The 21,881-nt window shown below is 36.3% G+C and overlaps 1 protein-coding gene across 2 annotated transcripts in view; it reads left to right on the forward strand.

Annotated features, from left to right (window-relative positions):
- Positions 1-21,881, forward strand: part of LOC150098341 (casein kinase II subunit beta) — a 104,295-nt gene that overhangs the window by 15,368 nt on the left and 67,046 nt on the right. For both annotated transcript variants that reach the window (XM_090404550.1, XM_090404551.1), the window contains exon 2: positions 7,259-7,347. In XM_090404550.1, the coding sequence (XP_090260676.1) occupies positions 7,276-7,347 (72 nt within the window). In that variant the 5' untranslated portion in view covers positions 7,259-7,275. The remainder of the gene's footprint in view (positions 1-7,258; positions 7,348-21,881) is intronic.

Raw genomic sequence — 21,881 nt, forward strand, 5'->3', positions numbered from 1 at the left:
CATGTGGGATTTCCCCAATTTTCCTCATCTGTCCTTTAGGACTGGCTGAGCCCTCCAATAAGAGATTTTTAAGTATGAATTTTTGATTGTAGATCCGTGTGTGTGCGTGTGTTCACAGGCGGGTTTGCCTGTTCTGCAGGATGAAAAACTAGAGTTTCCAGGTGAAAAAAACCTTCTACCTCAGTATAAGATCAGCTAACTCACTTTTAGTTGAAAGAGCCTCTCTACTCCCAAGGAGATAAGCAAACCAGATGATGAGCATTAATAAGTGCTATCAGTGGGAACCAGATCCAGAGGAGATACCACTGGCTCAGCCAGTCCTAAGGGACGGATGAGGAAAGTTGGGGGATTCCCACACGACGACGACAACCACAGAATCCATTACGTGAGGACCAGATAAAGGTTCCTTACGTAATGGATGGGAATTGAACCCAGGTCTTTCTGACCAATGAGTTTTGTCTAAGTATAGTTTCTGGGAAATTCCCATGCTACTCCTCTTAAACACTATTAATATAATTAACGGCTATTTTAGCCTGTTTTTGTTTAGGAGTGTCCCTTATATTTAATACATTGACTAACATAACTCAAAAAGGGGTATATATATATTTTAGGGCATTACGGGTGAGTATAGAAGGCAATTATGGCAGAATAAAAAATGTGGAAAAATTTTGTACATACCATGTTTTTGGTTTAAAGATGCCTTCTAAATCCAAGCTCTTGCTGAAAGGTTGTATGTAAACGGGGGGGAGGAGAGGGAAAGAACATGGGGATGTGCTTGAGACACAGGAAATAAGTTTGGAAACCTGGGTTACTATTAATAATATATATATAAATATATATATATATATATTATTTTGTTGTGAGAGGGGGGGAAAAACAAAGGGGAAGTGTATCCTTATGTGGAAACTGGGGCAAGGGTTTATGGGGTGTGGACCGTTTTGGTCATCGTCGGAACTTTGTGGGAATGACTGTAGGGCTATGTCAAGGCTGCAAGTTGCATCTGCCAAGTTTTGTCAGTTTCGTTGCAAGTTTCATCTATACCGACTGAGCTACAGAGGCTCAAGTATTCTGTTACATAGTAAAATTAATTCATTGCTATTACTAAACCAAGAAAGGATTCAACACAAGCAGAAACAATTATTGTAAGATATTGCAAGCGCCTCTGTAGCGCAATTGGAAGAACAATGTTACATTGCGCCCTTCGATTGGAATAGGCCTAAGTTCGATTCTCGTCGCGACGGGAGGAATCTTTATCTGGACGGTTTCAATCGAAGGTGAGTTAGCCGATCTCATACGGAGGTAGCAGGTTTTTTTTCACCCGGAAACTCGGGTTTTTCATCCTGCATACAGACAAATCGACCCTTCAGAACACACGCAATTTACAGACAAAAAATACTAGTTGTGGTAATGGTGGAGGTGGGCGGTAGATGGCGCTGATGGAGATGATTCGTAGTAGAGGTTCGGTGTAGTGGTTGAGACAGTTGTAGGTATCCTCCCACGATGAATCTTCGGACTCCTTGGAGGTGTCACGAATAATAATAATATTGGCAAAAATCGTTCATGCCAGACTTCTCTGGTATTTAGAAAGCAACAATATTCTATTCATTATGCAATGTGGATTTATAGATGTCATTAAACTTTTGACCATTTGGTCCATTTAGAAATACATATAAGAGACATGTCTCTTGAAACTAGAACATCTAGTTTCAGTGTTCATTGATATGGAAAAAGCTTATGACATAGCCTGGATATATGGTATATTAAGACTTCTATAACCTAGTTCTCAGAGGGTACTATACTGTATTTATTAAGGCTTTCTGCTTGGCTCAGTCTGCCAAGTCTGAGTTTCATTCCATACCAACATTACATGACCCACACCATGAGACCACCTTCAGAACCTTGAGTTGTGTTTATAAGGCAAGTTGGGCTCATTGCTTCATGTTATTTTTTTGTTTTCATTAATTGTTAATACCGTGAAAAATAAGTCATGAATAACCATCAATGCCTAAGCTTATCTATTAGATTAAAGGAGTTTAAAGACCATCGATTAGATTAAAAATGCATGGAGCTTTTTTTTTTTTTTTTTTTTTTTCAGAGGGGAATCGAGTAAAGATAAAAATGCGGACATTAGAGGAATGCATATAGTGGTGCTGTGGTGGGCTCATATGAAGGATGAACAACTGAAAATTAAAAATTAAAAGATAAAACTAAAAATGTGCCTTTTGTGGTGTGTGTGCTGTTTCAACATAAAAGTCATCTTCAGAGCCCAAGGGAATCTTGAGCTACAATGTGCTATAAATACTGATGTCTACTTAGAGGAGTAGCATGAAAAATTTCAGAAAAATGATATCTTTCATACCTCTTATTTGAGCATTTCTGGTTGAATATTTTTTTTTCTCTGTCTCCCTTTCTACATTTTTGGTTTTTGATGGCTTTTTCTCCTTCACTGATGTGTAATCCCAATTGTATTCTTCTTGAATATAATTACTCCCAATGTCTGGATTATCTTCAGTCTTAGTGCCAAATTTTTCAGTCATGATTCATTTTTAGAGTGCTCTTTTTATCCATTTTGAAGTGTTTTTGAATATCCCATGAAGTGGTTCTCTGCAGCCATGGAGGCAAAATGTAGCCACCAGACTCATAAATATCACTTTTTTTTATTTATTTATTAAACTTCAACATTAAAAAAAATTAATTTATATACAAGAAAATATCATATGGACTTTTAAAAAGCAGGATTCCACAGTATGAGACATGATTATTCATTTGGAGTACTGGTGTTTTAATAAACATGCTAGATTTATTTTAAATACTGGCCGATTTTTGTTGGCTCTTCTTTTTCTAATCTACAGATGATGCCAACATAAATATGAATGGCAAAGTTTATTCTTTGTTGTGTGCAGCATTCATCTCATACTATTACTTAAGTTATCCAACCTTCCCCCTTCATCTATTATTTTATGTGCATATTTTAACAAAAATTGAATATTCCCAAGCTACAAAAGTAATTGGAGTTTTTGTAGTAAGTTTTCTTGTTTTGATGGTGTTGCTTCATTAATATAAATTTAATTTATTATTATATATTTCTATTCCTTATTAATAATTTCAGTATTAATATAATCAAACTTTTTGGTAAGAAAAAATCAAGTGAAGACCAAATTTCCTTTTGGAAAATTAAAGTAAATAAACATAGTTTATTATATTAAACTAAAAACAGGTTTTCTTTTCATAGAAACATGTTTTGGTGTACTCTTTTGTTATTGTATGTTTTTGTTGTGTTTTATCATTTTATTTTAATAAATTCTCATTTTTAACGTGTTCATAGATCTTTATCAATGTACATTAGATTACCTGAAGCTTAAAAATCAAAAGATTTATTACTGTGTAACCTATGCAATTAGTAATAAAGATTCAATAATTATTTCTTCATATAATTCATTTACATAAGAAAATAAAATTTAGAAACTTAAATACCACATAATGGTGTTTGAGACTCGTCCAATATTTTATTTTTGTTTTTATACTTTTGATTTAATAGCAAGTATTACAATAGTTACCATTTTACATTATATTGTTCTTCAAAACTCAAAAATAAAAAAATATTTACATTTCTCAGCTGACTTCAGGATAAAATCTTAAATTATATAATCCTTTTTGTTAGTTAGTTTTTACAAAAACTAACTAATAGAAAGGAATTTTATTGTTCTTATGTGATATTCATGCAAATTCCATGTAACTATCATTGCATTATAAATCGTGTGGTCAGAGGGAAAAAAAAAAACCCAGAGAACTACTGCTGTAGAATATTTTGTCATCTTTCTTATACTTATTTTCTATATACTTAACCCTGTGGAGGTCACAGTCGAAAAAATTGCAGCGTAGGTCACATGTATCTGAGAGATACATTCATTACTAGTATGTGCTAAAATGTGATAAAACTTAAAAAATAAACACTGCAAATATGATACATGATGGTTTATTTTCAGTTACAATCTAGAAATTATTGAACAAAGAAACAAATTAAAAAACAACTAAACCAATACTATACTGACATTTGAGGTCGTGGTATCTCAGATACAATTTGCTATGAAATATCACACACCCGTAATATATGCATGCGCAGCTACTCATGACCTCCAAGCTGTACACTGGATATGTGTAAGTGTAAGAATATTTATATTAAACAATTTGTTTATATCTGTCAGATCAGCCACTACCTCTGCAGAGTTAATGCATCTTCCCATGACTTTTGTTTAGTTACTTTTACATACTGTTGTTCTCTATATTCTCTCAGGTAACTGATTTGCCAGAAATTTTGATATTCTTTTCTTTCCATGACTTTATAAATAACAACAGTACTTATTAAATAAGTATTGTTGTTATTAATTAAGACCCTGTGTGTTCACAGGGGCGGTTTGCCTGCTTGCAGGTTTTTTTCGCCAGTTTATCTGGCGTTTTTCATCCCGCAAGTAGGCAAACCGGCCCTGTGAACACACACGGATCTACATCCATAAATACTTAACCCCCCATGAGGGGGCTCGACTCGCCCCAATAGGGACAGGGGAGAAATAGGGAGGAAACTCCATACGAATAAATAAATAAATAAAGTACTTATTAAATGAGACATTTATTTTCTCTCCATGGGAATTTATGCCTTTGTTGGAAAATGTGTTAACAATAATGGTCCAATGTTCTGAACAGAGATCTAGTATGTGTTTTTCTACATCAGCTGCCTTCTCTAATGAATAAATTCTTTCACTTGTTCCTTTGTAGAACTTTCTATGGGATATATAAGTCATTGTTTTCAATTTCTTGTGTTGGTGTTTACTCATAATTGCCTGCTATTCAAAAAGATTATCTTTGTGTTTAATAGTGAATAGTGTAGCTATATTCTCATTGCCCTGATTACTGTCTGAATAATAACACCTGTTTAACACCTCTCTGATTCTTTTGCCAGTTCCACTTCTTTCCATTGATACTTCTTACATGATGTTTATCTTGAATGTTGAGCTCGAGTTTCTTCTAGTAGCTGAATTTTCGCTATTTGTCTTGCTGCACTTACAAAAACAGTGGGCAGCTTTAACCTGGCAATATCACATCCAGCATAACATTTCATCTTGTTCTACCATTGTTTTCTTTCAGCTTAAGCCAATACAGGATAAGGCATAAATTATATATTCAGTTTAATCCTTTATCCAAGTGTAAGCAAACAAAGTTTGCACCTGAAGTATCTTCAGGACTGGGGCAACTCGTGGTAAAGGTGGTATAAGTTCTCATCACTTGCCTCTGTATCCCCCATAATGCAAAGCGCATCTCCTTGCAGACATGTATAATGCTATGCATTAAGGGAAGGGCTACTACCTAGACCGGTTTCGACCTTTATTGAGGTCTCATCAGTGGCGGCCAGACCCAGTGTCGGTGATCCCAAGGTGGAAGTAATGGAGAAGTCATGTTTACCTATACGAATTGCCAAAAGTATCACACTTTATTATTAAATTACTCTGGATACATCCAATATCTTTCTCTAATCCAGAGTAATTTAATAATAAGGTGTGACACCTTTTGGCAACTCATATAGGTAAATATGACTTCTCCATTACTTCCACCTTGGTATCACCACCACCAGTGGTGGTGATACCATATGCACCACCAACCTCATGAAGTGGATCTCTTTTATGACCAAATCAATAACCTGATCTGCAAAATACCGAGAGTTTCTAATAATACAAGGGAACTGGAATGCAAATATTCAATAAACATATAAAATAAACAGATATAGCACTAAATTTTCTCTTCCTTTATTAGCCCTTTTGGACTAGGAGAAAGAAATGACTGGAGGTGGGGTAAATGAAATTGATAAATTTGCTTTGCAGAATGATTTCACCACAACCAATACCCTTTTCCTGTGTAAGACCACACAGATGGATCTGGATCTCCCTAGATGGAAGAACCCAGAACCTAATTGATTACATACTTCTAAAAACTAAATATGAAACTTGTAATAACTTAGCAAGAACTAGTTTCTTCTCAGGTGCTGACATTGGAAGTGATCATAATTTAGTCATAGCAACATTTATGTTGAAATTTGGGATTAGAACCATGGAAAAAAATAAGTCATTCTTAACAGAGCCCAAACCAAATGCTACTAATGGACTGTTCAAAACAAATATTGCTTCTTTTTCTGAAATTCCTGCTGATTCTTGATTACAATGCTTTACCAACAGCATTCAAGATAATGAAGGAGCTGAAAATATCTAAGAAAGAGAATGGTGTGTCAATAAACCTTGGATTACTGAAGAAATATTAGCTATGTAATCAGAGAAGATTATGACTAATTAGAAACAACAAATTGTGTAATTATCCAAATAAACAATTATAAACAAAATAAAGCTTGCAAAAATCAAGTGGTTATCTAAAAAATGCAAAGAATTGAGGATAATTTTCCAAAGAATAACCATATAACAGCATACCAGATAATTAAGAAATTAATTATCTTTTAGAACAGCTGACTTGCAGCTGAAGTATGCATTATGCAGGTTTTTCTTGGAACATTGTTTTTTCAGGTCAAAAAAAGTTATTTAACATCGATTCTGGTTATATTTCCATGAAAATCTGATCTTGATGATTCTTATTTGACCAGATCTCAGGTTCTTTCACTTCTACAATTTTTATATCTCTACTGCAGTCATCAAAAATTTGACTTGACCATGTTTTTGAATTATGCCTGTTCACCCATATTATCCTCAAGGGGTTATATACTTCTTGAATGTATATATTAAAGATTCTTCTTTTTTGGCACTACAGCCTCATGTAGGGCCTTGGTCTCCCATTTTTGGGTTTCATAGCTCACTACGAGGTGGGGTGCTCAACCATGTGTAATTGTCTGTGAAGCATTGTGTTCTTAAGATTGGTTTGCCTGCTTTGCAGAAGGAAAAACCCCCAGATGAACTGGGGAGAAAAAACTCTGCAGTCCACGCCCAAGACCGGCTAACTTGGCTATGTCTGAGAAAGATCCTTAACTCCTCACGTCAGCGACGAGAATCGAACACAGGACACTCCTTTCTTAGGCATATGGTCACGGAGCATGTAACCACTCGGCTAACCGCACAGACTTTATATATTAAAGATTAGATGCTGATAATGATAAGTAAGCTTGCTAAACAAAGTATATTGTATAACACCAAAAATTTTGTTATAGCTAGCAAAATTATTGATGTTCCCTTTTTTTTTATAATGCTGATTTTTTTCTCCTCTCCAGTAATTTAGTAAACAACAATGAGTTCTTCAGAAGAAGTATCTTGGATATCTTGGTTTTGTGGTCTGCGTGGCAATGAATTCTTCTGTGAGGTAACTAATTTTAGATTTTTATTTTTTATTTCTTTTCTATTGTCTATTTTGTGTATACATACCTTGTATGAAAAAAAATTATGTGTAATTTGTATATTGTGGTAGTAAAATAAAGACCTGAGAAAGAAGCTGAATAAAGGCCCTCTAGCCATAGGACCACTGGTGGTCGACAAACTGGTACTGATAGGAGTAAAAGGGTGGCTTTCATTATATAATAAAATAGTAATGGCAGTTTTATATGAACCTTTTTTCCCTGTTAGTAATAAAAAATAAAAAAGTATACATATCAGGGTAATTCTAGATATTAGCTCCGTATTGTGTATTGCTTGGTAAAAATGTGGGATGAAGATAATTTTTTTCCCTCATACACAAAAGATCCTAAGACATCACATGATAGTGCTGTATGTGGGAAAGGGGCTAGAAAGAAGAAAGAAATTTGCTCACGTGTTTCTTGAAGACCTGAGAAATTATAAATCATTGGAGGAGGGCTGTTCTAGAGAGTACAGGTATAGGGAATGAAAGCAGAGGATGAGAAGTTGGTTTGATGAGTTTGGAGTTAAACTGTACAAAGGGTTGACTAGCAGCTGCTCATGTTCATACATGATTAGAGGAAAGTGGAGGTATAGTAGCAGCCAGTTCAGTAGAGCAGTGTTTATGAAAATACCCATAGAAAAGAGCCTGCTGCAACAGAGAATTTATGGGAAAGGGAGGGAGGGATCAGCATTTGAGCAGATAGTTCATTTCTGAATACACTCGAGGATTCTGATTAGGTACACCACCCCAAATGTTCAAATAGTATTCTAAGGTTGAGCAGGTTAGTTTGAATTTTTGTAGAGTATCAGCAGTTGAGCAGAAGAGAAATACTGTTTGGGGGGGGGGTCTTATTGGAGGGTGAAGAGACAATGGGCCTAGTGTGCATATGCCAGGATAGGTTAGATGTGAAAGCTAACTCAAGAAGAGAAAACTAGTCTTAGTTGTGAAGTATAATGTTGTTGAGAGAGAGTGAGGCATGATCTTTCTTCCTGGAAATAAGACAGGAATATGTTTTGGTAGCATTAAAGTTCACGAAGTTATCCTTACTGAATGTACTGAACTAGACAGTGAATAACTTCATAATCTTCTCAATTAATATATATATCATCATCCATTATCAATCCACTGCTGGATGAAGGCTTTTCCAAGATTATTCCAAAATTTGTCTGTCCATGACTTTCCTTTCCCATGTCACTCCTGCAAATCTGATGATATCATCAATCCAATGTGATTTAGGTCGGCGTCATTTTTCCTCTCATGGAATCCAATCCAGTACTTCTTTTGTCCATCGTTGATCTTGCCTTCAAGCAATATGCCCAGCCCATTCCCACTTCAGATGTTTCACTCTTCCTATGATGTCAGAGACTTTGGTTTAATTTCTTACCCACATATTCCTTTTGTGATCCAGTCTTGTGATACCAAGCATACTTCTCTCCATACTAAATTGTGTTGTTCTTAATTTTTGAATTTCCTTTGCATTTCGTGTCCATGTTTCACAGCCATATGTCAATATAGGAAGAATACACTGATTAAAAATTTTTATTTTCAGGCATAATGGTAGTTGGCTTTTGAATATTGAATGTAGTTTTCCAAATACTTTCCACCCAAGCATCATGCTTCTTTTAATTTCATCCATGATATTTTGTTGCATTGATATCTGTTGCTCTAAGTATATGTAATGATCTACTGGTTTAATATCATCATTATTGATGAGATTTTTATTATTTCTGGTTGGACATAGCTATTGAACATAACTTGGGTCTTCTTTAGGTTTATCTTTAGTCCAGCTGTTTTGCTGGCAATGTGGAGTTCTTAGATACGAGTCTAATTCATGAGGAGTAAAGTAAAGTTGAAGTAAAGATAACTATGTCATCTGCGAAGCGTAAATGGCTTAAATATCTTCCATTTATCTTTAGACCTTTCCTTTCCCAATCAAGCAGTTTGAATATTTCTTGTAGGCATGCTGTGAATAATTTCGGAGATATTGTGTCGCCCTGTATTATACCTCTCTGTGTTTCCATAGTATAGATGTTTCCATTGAAATGAATTGCTGCTGTGGTATTGGCGTATGCCGATGTGATGGTCCTGATGTATGGCTCCTCCACTTGTTGGTTTCGTAATGCTTTAAGTATTGCACAAGTTTTTAGTGAATCAAAGGCTTTCTCATAATCAATAAAACCAGGACATAATGATAACTGATATTCATTACACCATTCAATAATCTGTTGTACAACTTGAATATGGCCCATTGTAATAAAGCCACTTGGAAAGCCTGCCTGTTCTTTTGGTTGTGCTAGCTCCAGAGTTGTACAAAGCCTCTGAGCTAAGACTTTTGTAAACACTTTATAAACCGCTGATGATAGACTGATGGGTCGGTAGTTCGCCAAGTCTTCTACCTCATCTTTTTTTATATAGCAGAATTAGGGTAGCATTCTTTCATGTTCTTGGTACATTGTTTTTCTTCAGGCATAAAGTAAATAGTTTTGCTAAGAGTTTGTAGATCATTTCTCCACCTGATTTTAGAAGTTCAGCTATAACTCCATCCTCACCTGCAGCTTTTCCATTCTGCAAGCTTTGGATGCTCCACATAACTTCTTCTGGCAGAATCTGTAGTACTTCAGCTATTTCGTAGTTGTCCTCTTCATTTAATTCATTATCCTGATATAATACTGAGTAAAATTCTTAAATTCTTTTTGATATAGCATATCTATCTTTGGTTATGGTCCCATCTTGTAATTTGACCATTGCAACCAACTGTTTATTGCTGTTCATCAATTGCTGTTTGGCTTTTTTTGAGACTACAGTTGTTTTCAATTGTTTGTTGTAAGAATTTACAATATATATAAATGATAATATGGTGCAATAGAGAATGAGGTCATTCATAAATTAATATGGTGGGAATAGTAAGGCGGAATGGATTTAAAATGTTATATAACAGAAAATTTTACTGATTTTTTTAAAATTCAGAAGTTATTTCTCTTCTTGGAACAAATAGCTATAGTCTACAAATTAACCTTCAGTTTTGCTTGTTTTTTTTTATGTGATTTTAATTTAATGCTTCACAACCATTGACTATAGCTAAATTTCTGTTCAGTTTAAGTGTAGACTTAGATTATTTTCCATTTGATAAAGATTGGATGTTAGTAGATTCGTGTAGCCAGAGTGAAGTTAACAGTCAAACTGTTTGATAGATGATTGTGCATTTTTAAAAATATACTTAAAGTGGACTCTAAGCAGATTACATATTAGTTATGATTTACAAGAAGCATGTAGTGATTTTATAGATTCTTTGCTTTCTCTCATTTCTTCTAGCTTTCAAATATGAGTGGTGTTTGCAGAGTTCTGTCAAAAATCATGGAGAGACCTTGAAAGTTTATTTTTTGCTTGGTCAGACTATAATAAATTTAGTTTAATCCTTTATCCAAGTGTGTGCAAACAAAGTTTGCGCCTGAAAGTATCTTCAGGACTGGGGCAAAGTGGTACAACACCGGGCCTGGCTCCCACTGAAGAGACCTCAATAAAGGTCGAAACTAGTCTGGGTAATGGCTCTTCCCTTAATGCATAACATTATACATATCTGCAAGGAGATGTGTTTTGCATTATGGGAGATACTGAGATAGGAGTGTTGGTAGCTTGCTCCACTTTTGCAAGGAGTCGCCCTGTGTTGTACCACTTTACCCCAGTCCTGAAGATACTTTCAGGCGCAAACTTTGTTTGCACACACTTGGATAAAGGATTAAACTAAATTTATTATAGTCTGACCAAGTGAAAAATAAACTTTCAACATCTTTCTCTAAATCCAGAGTAATTTAATAAAAAGGTGGCACACCATTTGGCAGCTCCTATAGGAGGAGATGACCTTGTTAATGCTTCTGCCTTGGTATCTCCACTTGGGCCTGGCTCCCACTGAAGAGACCTCAATAAAGGTCGAAATTAGTCTGGGTAGTGGCCCTTCCCTTAATGCATAACATTATACATATCCGCAAGGAGATGTGTTTTGCATTATGGGAGATACCGAGATAGGAGTTTTGGTAGCCTGCTCCACCTTTGCAAGGAGTCACCCGGTGTTGTACCACTTTACCCCAGTCCTGAAGATACTTTCAGGTGCAAACTTTGTTTGCACACACTTGGATAAAGGATTAAACTAAATTTATTATACATGGAGAGACCAAACATTTTTTTTTGAGACTATAGATTGAAAACACTTATTTTGTAGGCTGTCCACTATATAGTAACTTTAAAAGGCTTCCAAGTCAGCTAACTGATAATCATCCTGCCAGTATTCTGGCTGGTTGTGCTTGATGGAAGTCAAAGTAGTTCATTTACAAGAGGGAGAACTTCAGAGCCTGCAGTTTCTGAAGATGTTGGGTGCAATTCTCCATATGTATAGCTTAGTAAAACTATATACAGGACTTAAAATGTGCTTGTCTAGTCATCCATGGCAAGTAAGAATTTTTAGTTGAGGAAAAAAAAATCAGAAAGGAAGTTTCTGTTTAATTATTTTATGTACATAATGCCAGTTCTGTTCTATTCATAAAGTTTCTTGTATATTTACCTTAGTTATCGCATTTATTGGGGAATGCAAATACCTCTTTCATCAATTATCACTGATTTTGTTGTAATGGAATTCAACCACTGTGAAAATAGGATATGCACACATCATCTTATGATTGTGCTCTCTAAGATGACATGACACATGACAGTGGTCGTCGGTGCTTTTATTTCTAAATTGACAAAGAAGTATTTATTTTCCAAAAATATTTACTTCTTAGAATCGTGTATTGATTCTAACTTAAATGCTTTTAGGTTGAGTTGTTGCCGAGTCATACGACATCACTAGCCCTTTCTTTTCCATCCAATAATATTTCGGAGCCAATCAGAATTCAAAAACACTAATGTAGTTAGGTGTAGAATTGAGGGTTTCATTTTGAGAATTTTTATGATTCTGAATGCTTTCAATGCTTGTGTATAATGGCATAGAAGAACCTGTTCATTTTTTTTTTCCTTAAAAGTGATTCAAGACGTGTTAGAAGTGAAAACAGAACAAAATGATATTATTTCAGTAAAAATAAAAATGGAAAAATGGTATTTTTATTATTAATAAAAATAAATGTTTTGTATCACTTATGAAATGCACGAATATTTGTGATTCACAATCTCATAAACATGCTAATACATCAGTAGTTAACATATTTGTTTCAACATCAGTTATATATGGTTATAATTAGGCATAGCATTAACAAAAGCTTATAAACTGACCATCCATCCATCCACCTATAAATAACACATATGCCACAGTAAATAACTTTTTTATTATGTAAATATAAAAAAAAAAAAAAATCCATCCATCAGCTCATTGGACATTAGATGCCATATGGTCACTCCTTTCCTTCGTAATAGTCCTTGCCAGGTGGTCCTGTCATATGCCTTTCTGGAGACATCAACTCTCTGAAGATCAGTCACTCCAGACACACCATCCATCTGTTGCATTGAAGGTCTATCCCTTCCTCTTTTTTCCAGGAACTTTACCTTCTATTGCTGGTTTGAGAAGTCTTCCTTCCATTCTTTCAACGTGTCCAAAGTATGTCGGCTGTCTTCTGTCAATATTTTTAAGGAGCCTTAAAGTTCTGATGATGTTTTCTAGTATCCATCCATTTGAGTCTGTGCGGTTAGCCTAGTGGCTTTCTGCTTCGCAACCATATGCCTGGGGAAGGATTCGATTCCCGTCCATGACGTGAGGAGCTTAAGGATCTTCCTCAGCCATACCCAAATTAGCCGGTCTTGGGCGTGGACAGTAGGGTTTTTTCCGCCAGTTTATCTGGGGTTTTTTCATCCCGCAAGCAGGCAAACCGGCCTCGTGAACACACAGGTTACAGTCATAAATACTTATGGCAAGGAAGGCAACGGGAAACCACCTTGCTCATAATCATCTCCTTAGATGGTAGCATATAGCTACCCCCCCCCCCCCCCCCCCCGGCCATATGACAGATGGGAATAGATAGATAGATAGATCCATTTGAGTACCTTTCAGTATATGATATCTTCAGTAGCCTTCTATAACACTGTATCTCAAATGCAATTTACCTTTTCCTATCAGATTTCTTTAGGTTCCAGATCTCACATCTATAAGTTGCTGTTGAAAAAACAGCTGTATCCAGAATCCTCAACTTTGTTCCTGTGGAGATAGTCTAACCTTCCTAATTTTAACAAGTCTGACTGTTGTTTTAGCCATTGTCCAGATCCAGGAATTAACACATGACTATGATATAGTGGCAAAGAAGTATTTATTTTCCTAAAATATTTCCATGAATGTGGTAGAGTACACCCCCTAGGCTAACATCTGACAAGTGAGATATATTTGCCTGACTGGTGAACCAGCATAAAATTTTTCAAGCCCTGACTTACATGTATTGAGAATTTTACCCAAAAACTATTGCTGTATATTCCACATCTCTTCCAATTTCATCACATTTTAAACAACCATGAAAAGAGAGAAACAGATTGCTAAAGGCCAAACTCCCAAAATCCTCCATGTTAACAAATATACATGGTATTATTTCCATTCTTTTAAACAGTACCTCCTTTGCCTAACAAAATTCTATTTTTCAAACACTACTCATCTCACTTTATCTGAATCCACTTTCAACAGAATTGGCATTTCTGCGTATGTTTTCTCTGCGTTATTCCATTTTGGGATCTTCAGTTTAAACTTTGATTTTCTTTGGCTAAAAGTCTCTTAATTTCATTCTGCCAAATTCATTCTGAACTTTTTGATATCCTTTCTATATAGTATTGAAAAAAAAAGCAAATTGGATTGATGGACATAAGATTCTCTATGTACCAGATCGACGTAATAGGGGTGACTGAAACAAAAAAGACCAAAACTGGTGAGATCTTTCTGAGCAATAAATACAAAATGTTATATTCAGGCAATAACAATCAAGGAAAAGAAGGAGTAGCCATAGTATTCAACACAAAATACGAGGCTAATCTTCTTGAATGGCAGTCAGTCTCAAGTAGAGTAATGTGGGCAAATATGAGAATGGGGAACTGGACAATGAGACTTATTTGTGCCTATGGTCCCACAGAAGGTTCTACTAAGGTAGAAGTGGAGGAATTTTTTGAGGCTTTAGAAAAAGCAACTGACACAATGAAAAACGAAAAGTTGGTCCTTGTTGGGGATCTAAATAGTAGAGTAGGAAATGATTATGAGACATACAAAAATATTTTGGGAAAATTTGGAGAAAAGAGCAAAGCTAATAATAATGGCAAATATCTGTTGGATTTCTGCTCAGGACATGGACTGGTTATTACTAACACCATGTTCCAACATAAAAATGTGCACAAATTCACATGGAGAGAAGAGGCTAGGAATAAGAAAAGTCTCATTGACTATGTTATTGTTGATAGTGATGTTTTCTCCCTGGTGCAGGACACCAGAGTGTACAGAGGATTTGAAATTGGAAGTGATCACTATTTAGTCTTGAGCAGGATAAAATTGAATTTCATATTGAAAAGAATAACATGTAAGAAAGTTTTAAAGCGAATAAAAGTTGAGCAGCTCTCAGATGTGAACTGTAGACTAAAATACAGAAATATTATTGAAAAGAAAATGAAAGAGTTTGAGAACAGGAATCAAACCTTGGAGATTCAGTGGCAAACTCTGAAGGAAACATTGATTGATTCTGCCAGAAAGGCATGTGGTGAGGTTGTGTGCAAAGATAAAAAAATCAGAACTCCCTGGTGGACACAGGAAGTTAAAGAGGCAGTGAAGGAAAAGAAGAAAGCATATCAAAAGTTCCTGGCAAATAAGTCAGCTTTTACTCTTACAGAATACAGAGACAAATGTAAGAAAGCTAAACAGTGTGTAAAACTAGCTAAACAAAAGTCATGGGAGGACTTTGGCAAGAATATAGAAAATAAATATCAAGAAGGTGGCAAAATATTCTGGAGGTTGTTGAAGAAGCTTAGGAATGGAGGAAAGAGTGCTGTAAAAGGAATTAGAGATGATAAAGGTGAAATGAAAACCGGAGAAAAAGATATCCTTGAAGTATGGAGTAATTACTTTGAAAAACTGCTAAATGAAACAAGCAGTGATGACAGCACAGTGATAAAAAACACTGACCAGGCATGCAGTCAGGAATACATATCCATACTTGAAGTAGAAAAAGCCATCAAAGGCTTGAAATGTGGAAAGGCAGCAGGAGTAGATGATATTCGACCAGAAATGCTGAAGTATGGTGGTATAAGAGTCTTACAGTGGCTGCACTGCATAGTTCAGAAAGCCTGGACAGAGGGACGAATTCCCGGTGATTGGAGTAGAGCTCTCATAGTACCCATATATAAAAAGGGAAATAAAACTGAATGTGAGAATTACAGAGGTATTTCCCTACTGAGTGTTCCTGGCAAGATCTATGCAAGTATACTTGAGAAACGGTTGAGAAGAATTGTGGAAGAAAAGCTTGGTGAAGAACAAGCTGGATTGAGGCCAAATAGAGGCTGTCAGGATCAGATCTTCACTTTACGACAAATAGTCGAGAAAGCATGGGAATATAACAAAGATCTGTATTTAAGTTTTGTCGATTTTGTCGAAAAGGCATATGACAAGGTGCCAAGAGAGAAGCTATTCAATACGCTGCAGTTATATGGTGTCAATGGGGCATTATATCAAGCAATACTTAGTCTTTATTTGAGTTGTGAGTCAGCAGTTAGAATTGAAGGAAGTACAGGAAGATGGTTTAATGTTAAATCTGGTGTGAGACAAGGATGTACATTATCCCCTCTGTTATTCATTATCTATATGGATCACATTATGAAGGAATGTGGTATTAAACCTGATATCAAAATTGGAGATGTTAATGTCAGCTCTTTGCTTTATGCGGATGGTGTTATACTTCTAAATAAATCCGCTACAAGTCTGCAAGATTCTCTGACTAAATTGAATAGCTGTTGTAATAGATATGGTATGAAGGTCAGCAATAAAAAGACAAAGACAATGAAAATAGGCAGAATCATTGAAAATGTCAATTGTGTTGTGAATGGAGAACCTGTGGAACAAGTAAAACATTTCAGCTACTTAGGCACAATTTTTACTGAAGATGGTAAACTAAATATAGAAATAGACAACAGAATCAGCAAAGCTGGTATCGTGGGAAGTCAATTGAATAAATTCATATGGAATAAGAAAGAAATTAGTCGGAACACTAAATTAGCTGTATACAAGACTGTGTTCAAACCAATTTTAACTTATGGATCTGAGAGCTGGGTCAGAAGGAAAACACTTGACCAAAGACTAGAGACCGCAGATATGAGAGTCCTGAGAAAGATTAGAGGCGTGAACAGATGGCATCAATGGCAATATCATATTAAAAATGAGGATATTAGGAAAGAACTTGACATTGTCAGCATCCAGGAATGCGTTAGCAGAGCTAATCTCAGATGGTATGGTCACTTAAATAGAATGGGAGAGGAAAGATTAGCAAAACAAGTGTTCTCTGCCAGGTTGGCAGGAAAACGACCCAGAGGAAGACCAAGATATAGGTGGATTGATACGGTACAAAGTGCCTTAGACAATAGAAATATAAGATCTGATAATGTTGGAGTCTTGACAAGTAACAGACTGATTTGGAGGAAAATTGTAGATAGGAAGTTAGTAATGATGTAATTTTTTCATGTAGTACTGTCATATCCTGTACACCCCTTGAGGGTACATGGCAGGAATTTGATGATGATGATGATGAGATTCTCTATGATGATCAACATGGGTTTCTGAAGGGCACAGGTCTTGCTTTAGCAATCTGCTTATATTTTATGATAATGACAAATGTTAAGGAAGATTCATATATAGTGACTTTCTTAGTCCTTGCAAAGTCATTTGATAGATTACTATATGACCGATTGGATAGATGGATAGAAGATTAGCTTTCTGATCAATGCCAGCAAGTTGTGTATGATAGAGCAGTGCCTCAGAGAAAGAAGTGACTAAGTGGTGCCTCAAGGTTCTGTTCTTGGACCCCTACTGTTTAATTTATTTGTTAATGATATTTCATGTGGATTGACTGGGGATCTTCAAATGTTTGTTGATGATACAAAGTATGATACTGGAGTATTGCTGATGTTAATTCTCTACAGGAAGATTTGAATGCTAAAAGTAGTATTCAAATGGATGGATGAGTGGGGTTGTACTTTTAATTTATTATTGGATGGATGAGTGGGGTTTTGGTTTTAATATTAATACAAAGGTGGACTGAAAAGTTGTGATATTCACTGTGAAGGAATTAAGGTAGAACCATGCAATTTACACATTATTCTACATATTCCCCATGAAGTGTTATGCACTTGTTACAACGCTGCTGCATCATTTGTAATCCTCTGAGAAAAAGTCTTTCCCTTGTTCCACAAACCATTCCTCAGCTGCAGATATGACTTCATCTGTGGTAATTTTTTTTCCTTTCAAGTGTTTCTTTAAATTGGGAATAGGAAATAGTCAGATTGGGCCAGGCCTGGAGAATAGGATGGGTGAGGCAGACATAAAAAACCAAAGTTGTGTATTGTCTGTTGGTTTCATGAGCAGTGTGAGCAGGTGCATTGTCCTGCAAAAGCAACATCCCTCTGCTCAGTTTCCCCATGCCGTTTTTATCTTCAGTACCTCCTTCAGAGCTGTTGAATAAACTGTCATTTTTGCTGCTGCTGTAACAGTTTCACCTTTGTAAGGATTACACCATCCACATCCCAAAAGACTTTTGGGTTCGGAACTTCTTTGGCCATGGAGAACCTTTGTGTCTCAACCCCATCGACTGTTGTTTTGTCTCTGGGTCATATTGATGAGGCAATGTTTCAACAGTCACAATACGAGCCAAAAAATTTGCACATGATTTCTTGAAATGACCCAAAATCTCTGGAGATGACAGCATGTTCTCTCTTTTGGTCAGCATTCAAACATTTGGGATCCACTTTGCTGAGAACTGCATAATTGGATGTTGGTGGATAATGACCCCAACTTGTTCCCTATATATTCACAGAGTCTTTTCAATGTTTTTAGCTTGGTATTCATTCATCATCAAGGATCATGGCATGCATTTCATCAATGTTTTCAGGTGTGATTGCTGTGGAAAGTCTTCTTGACCTTAGGGTATCTCCCTGAGGTCAGGAGGATGCCCAGTCTTAAACTTGGCCACCCATATCGCAACATTAGGCATATCCTAAAAGAAAAATAACTAATTTTTACAATTTGATGAAACATGAGGGTTAAGGGGTTTTAAGATGTGTTCTTTCTTGTGGTTATATCAGTTGCTTTAATATCATTTTTGTTCTAGGTGTTTATCAGAACTTTTGCAGCTCCCTCTTAAATGCAAGATGTTACTCTTTGGATACAGCGATATAAGATTATGTACTGTATTGGTGGAGCTGCACTTCAGGAAGTGGATGAGATCTTGAGGTGATGGAGGACAGTGGACTAAAGTTCTGAGGGCACATATGCACGTGTGTGAAGACTGCACATCGAATTGCTGTTATGATAAAAAGTGCATTAACATGATGAGGTGGATAATGAGGTGGCTGTGGTGCTTCTATATAAGATATTAGTCAGACCAACATGGACTATTGTGCTGAGATCTGGTCACTTAGTTTTTCATTGTAATGTGAAAACCCTAAAGGATCCAAAAAACAAATGACCAAAGTGATAATGGGAGTGTTTGGTTATGCAGGGAATGTGGATAGAATGTGGATTACAGTTTCTTGGATAGGAGGAAAAGAGGAGATATCATAGAGATCTTCAAGTTGGTTAAGGATTCTACAAGATTAATGTAGAAGGAATTATAAAGAGAGTGGCCATTAAGATTGGAGAATGAGAAACCATCTCTGGAAAATTTGAAAGAAACAGTTTCTTTAATTCTTTTCAGCAGAATTAATTAATATTTCTTATCCACCCATTCTTGAATTCTCTTTTTGACTAACTTCTAATTTTTCCATACTTTTACCACCAATACTGAGATACTGATTGGTCTATAATTTACTACTGCAGTCTTAGAACTTTCCTTATGCAAGGGAATTATTTTGCCCTCTTTCCACTTCCTTGGAATTCTACCAGAGCTAAGACTTAATTAAAGAGCCTAGTCAGAGGCATTGCCACTTCCCTTGCACATTCTTGCAAAACCCGAGCTGATATCCCATCTAATCCCATAGCTGTATTGACATTGAGATTCTGCAATATTCTAAGAACCTCCAATTCATCCACCTCTCTTCACACATTAATGTCTGTCACATATGTTATAGCAGTAACCTCACTTGGATGATATACTCTTGCAAATTGGTTCAGTAACTCAACTATTTTATCTGTTTTTGTCACCTCATGACCATTAATCACTCATTGAGGTTAATCTTCCATAATCATTCTTCCTCATACTGCCATGTAATGAAGGAACTCTTTTGGATTTCCTTTGGCCTGCTTGGCTAGATTCTTCTCTCAATCTGATTTTGCCTTCCTTACTATGCTGATCACTTTTCTTTTCTGAGTCTTGTACTGCTTGTGTTTGCTGGTCACCTTTCTCCTTATATATCCTCCACAGCATTTCCTTCTGCAGGCTTAATGATATTACTCTTCTTACAGACAACTTCTACCTGATTAACCCTCCTTACTTTAGATATACAATTTAATATATTGTGTATATATATACAATTTAATATTTCTTCCTCTAGATGACCCTTAACTATCTCCCATGAACTGTTAACATCCTTCCCTTGAGTGTTTCATGCATGGCACAGATTTAAACTTCATTCTAAGCTTGCATAATCACCTGTCTTGTAATTCCACATATAACCCTTCTTGACAGAATAGTCTAAGTTTTACAATCTCCCAAGTCAAGACTCCAAGGTCACTTTTGCCAATATGCCCAAGGTCCAATATTGCACATCCCTAGTCCCCTCCAACTCTTGCTGTCTCAAGTAATTATCTCTTAGTATGTGTATAAATTTAATTTCCTTCCTACCATGTGATCTTTCTTCCTTCCAGTCTATATCTCCATAGTTGAAGTCCCTCATAATAATCACTCAACCTGCACTCATAATAATTTGCCAATGCATCTCTTCCAGATCATCCTTGGAATTCCATAGCCTATAGTTGCAACAAACTGTATATTTTTTCTCAGTGGCCTTATTCTCACACCAGACTACTTCAAATAAACAGCTACTCCCACTTATCTCCTATTCTTTTTTATTGCAATTCATCTGCTATCAGCAGTACTACTCCTCCCCCAATCATATCTTCCTTGAAAATACTAAACCCTTCACATTCTATCCCTATAATCTGCTGTTAGCCAAGTGTTTCTAATGCCTATAACTTTTGGCAAAGTTGTACTAACTAATGCCAAAAATTCCTTCCTCTTGTTTCTAATACTTCTGGCATTAGTATCTCAAACACAGATTCACAAATCAGGATCTGGTAAGCAATGTCCTTCACATATCCCCACATGAAGAAATCAAGCAGCGTAGGGCGAGCGCGAAGGCCATGGAATCAGTCCACCCAGTGCCTAGGAACATGCATGTCAAAAAATTCTTGGACAATTGGAGCCCAATGTGGATGTGCTCTGGCTTGCTGGAACACTACGTTTGGCTGATGATCTTCCAAATGGGGTAACAGATATCGCTGTAGCATGTCCAGATAGTTCACCGCTGTCACTTTTCCACAAAATAAAAAGGGCCCCAAAACTTCCAGTGTTGACTATCTCTTTTGAATACTTGAATGGCATTTGGGTTTTCTAATCTCTATATTCTGCTGGTATGACGATTTACCTCCCTGATATGCAAACGTTGCTTCATTACTAAATATCCATCTCTGAAAGTAATTTTCATCAGCTGTAACTTTTGACAAAATGTCTTGGGGAAATTGGAAACAGCAGGATTTATCATCCAGCTGTAAAGCCTGCAAATCTGCAATTTGTAGGCACAAAGTTGAAGGCAGTTATGAACAACCCTGCAAACAGTCATTTGTGGTATACCTAACTGCAAATTCCTGGATTTGATCAACATCTTCCTGCAAAGTGCTTGGTCTTCCCACTCCTTTTTGGCACTGAACACTACCAGTCTCTTCTGAAATTGCTTTAACCAATGTCGGATAGCATTATCTGAAGGTGGATGTTTTCCATAACTGAGTTCTGTAATGATGTTGCATTGTGTTAATGGACTTTGTTTTGAAAAACCAAAGTACGCACATTGCTCGAACAGTTGCCGTTTTGAAGCATGGCGGCATATTATTTCCCAGACATCAATGTGGCGCGTATATTGGTAGTTTTTTCCTTTTCAGTCGTTTCCAACCTAGGTTGCTTTGTAGGCATCGCCCACAAAGTGTTTCTGGTGAGATTTTTACAGGGTAGTTCACCAATGCCCCCCCCCCCCTTCCCCCCGGACACACCAATTTTATCTGCTGGGGCTCAGGACACATGTGGCTGGCACATATTCATGACTGTAATCCATGTGTTTATGGGGACTGGTTTGCCTGTTGTGGG

The sequence above is a fragment of the Typopeltis vanoorti genome, chromosome 15 (genome assembly GCF_054136105.1).
Source record: "Typopeltis vanoorti isolate ZY-2024b chromosome 15, IOZ_Tvanoo_1.0, whole genome shotgun sequence".
NCBI classification, from domain to species: domain Eukaryota; kingdom Metazoa; phylum Arthropoda; class Arachnida; order Uropygi; family Thelyphonidae; genus Typopeltis; species Typopeltis vanoorti.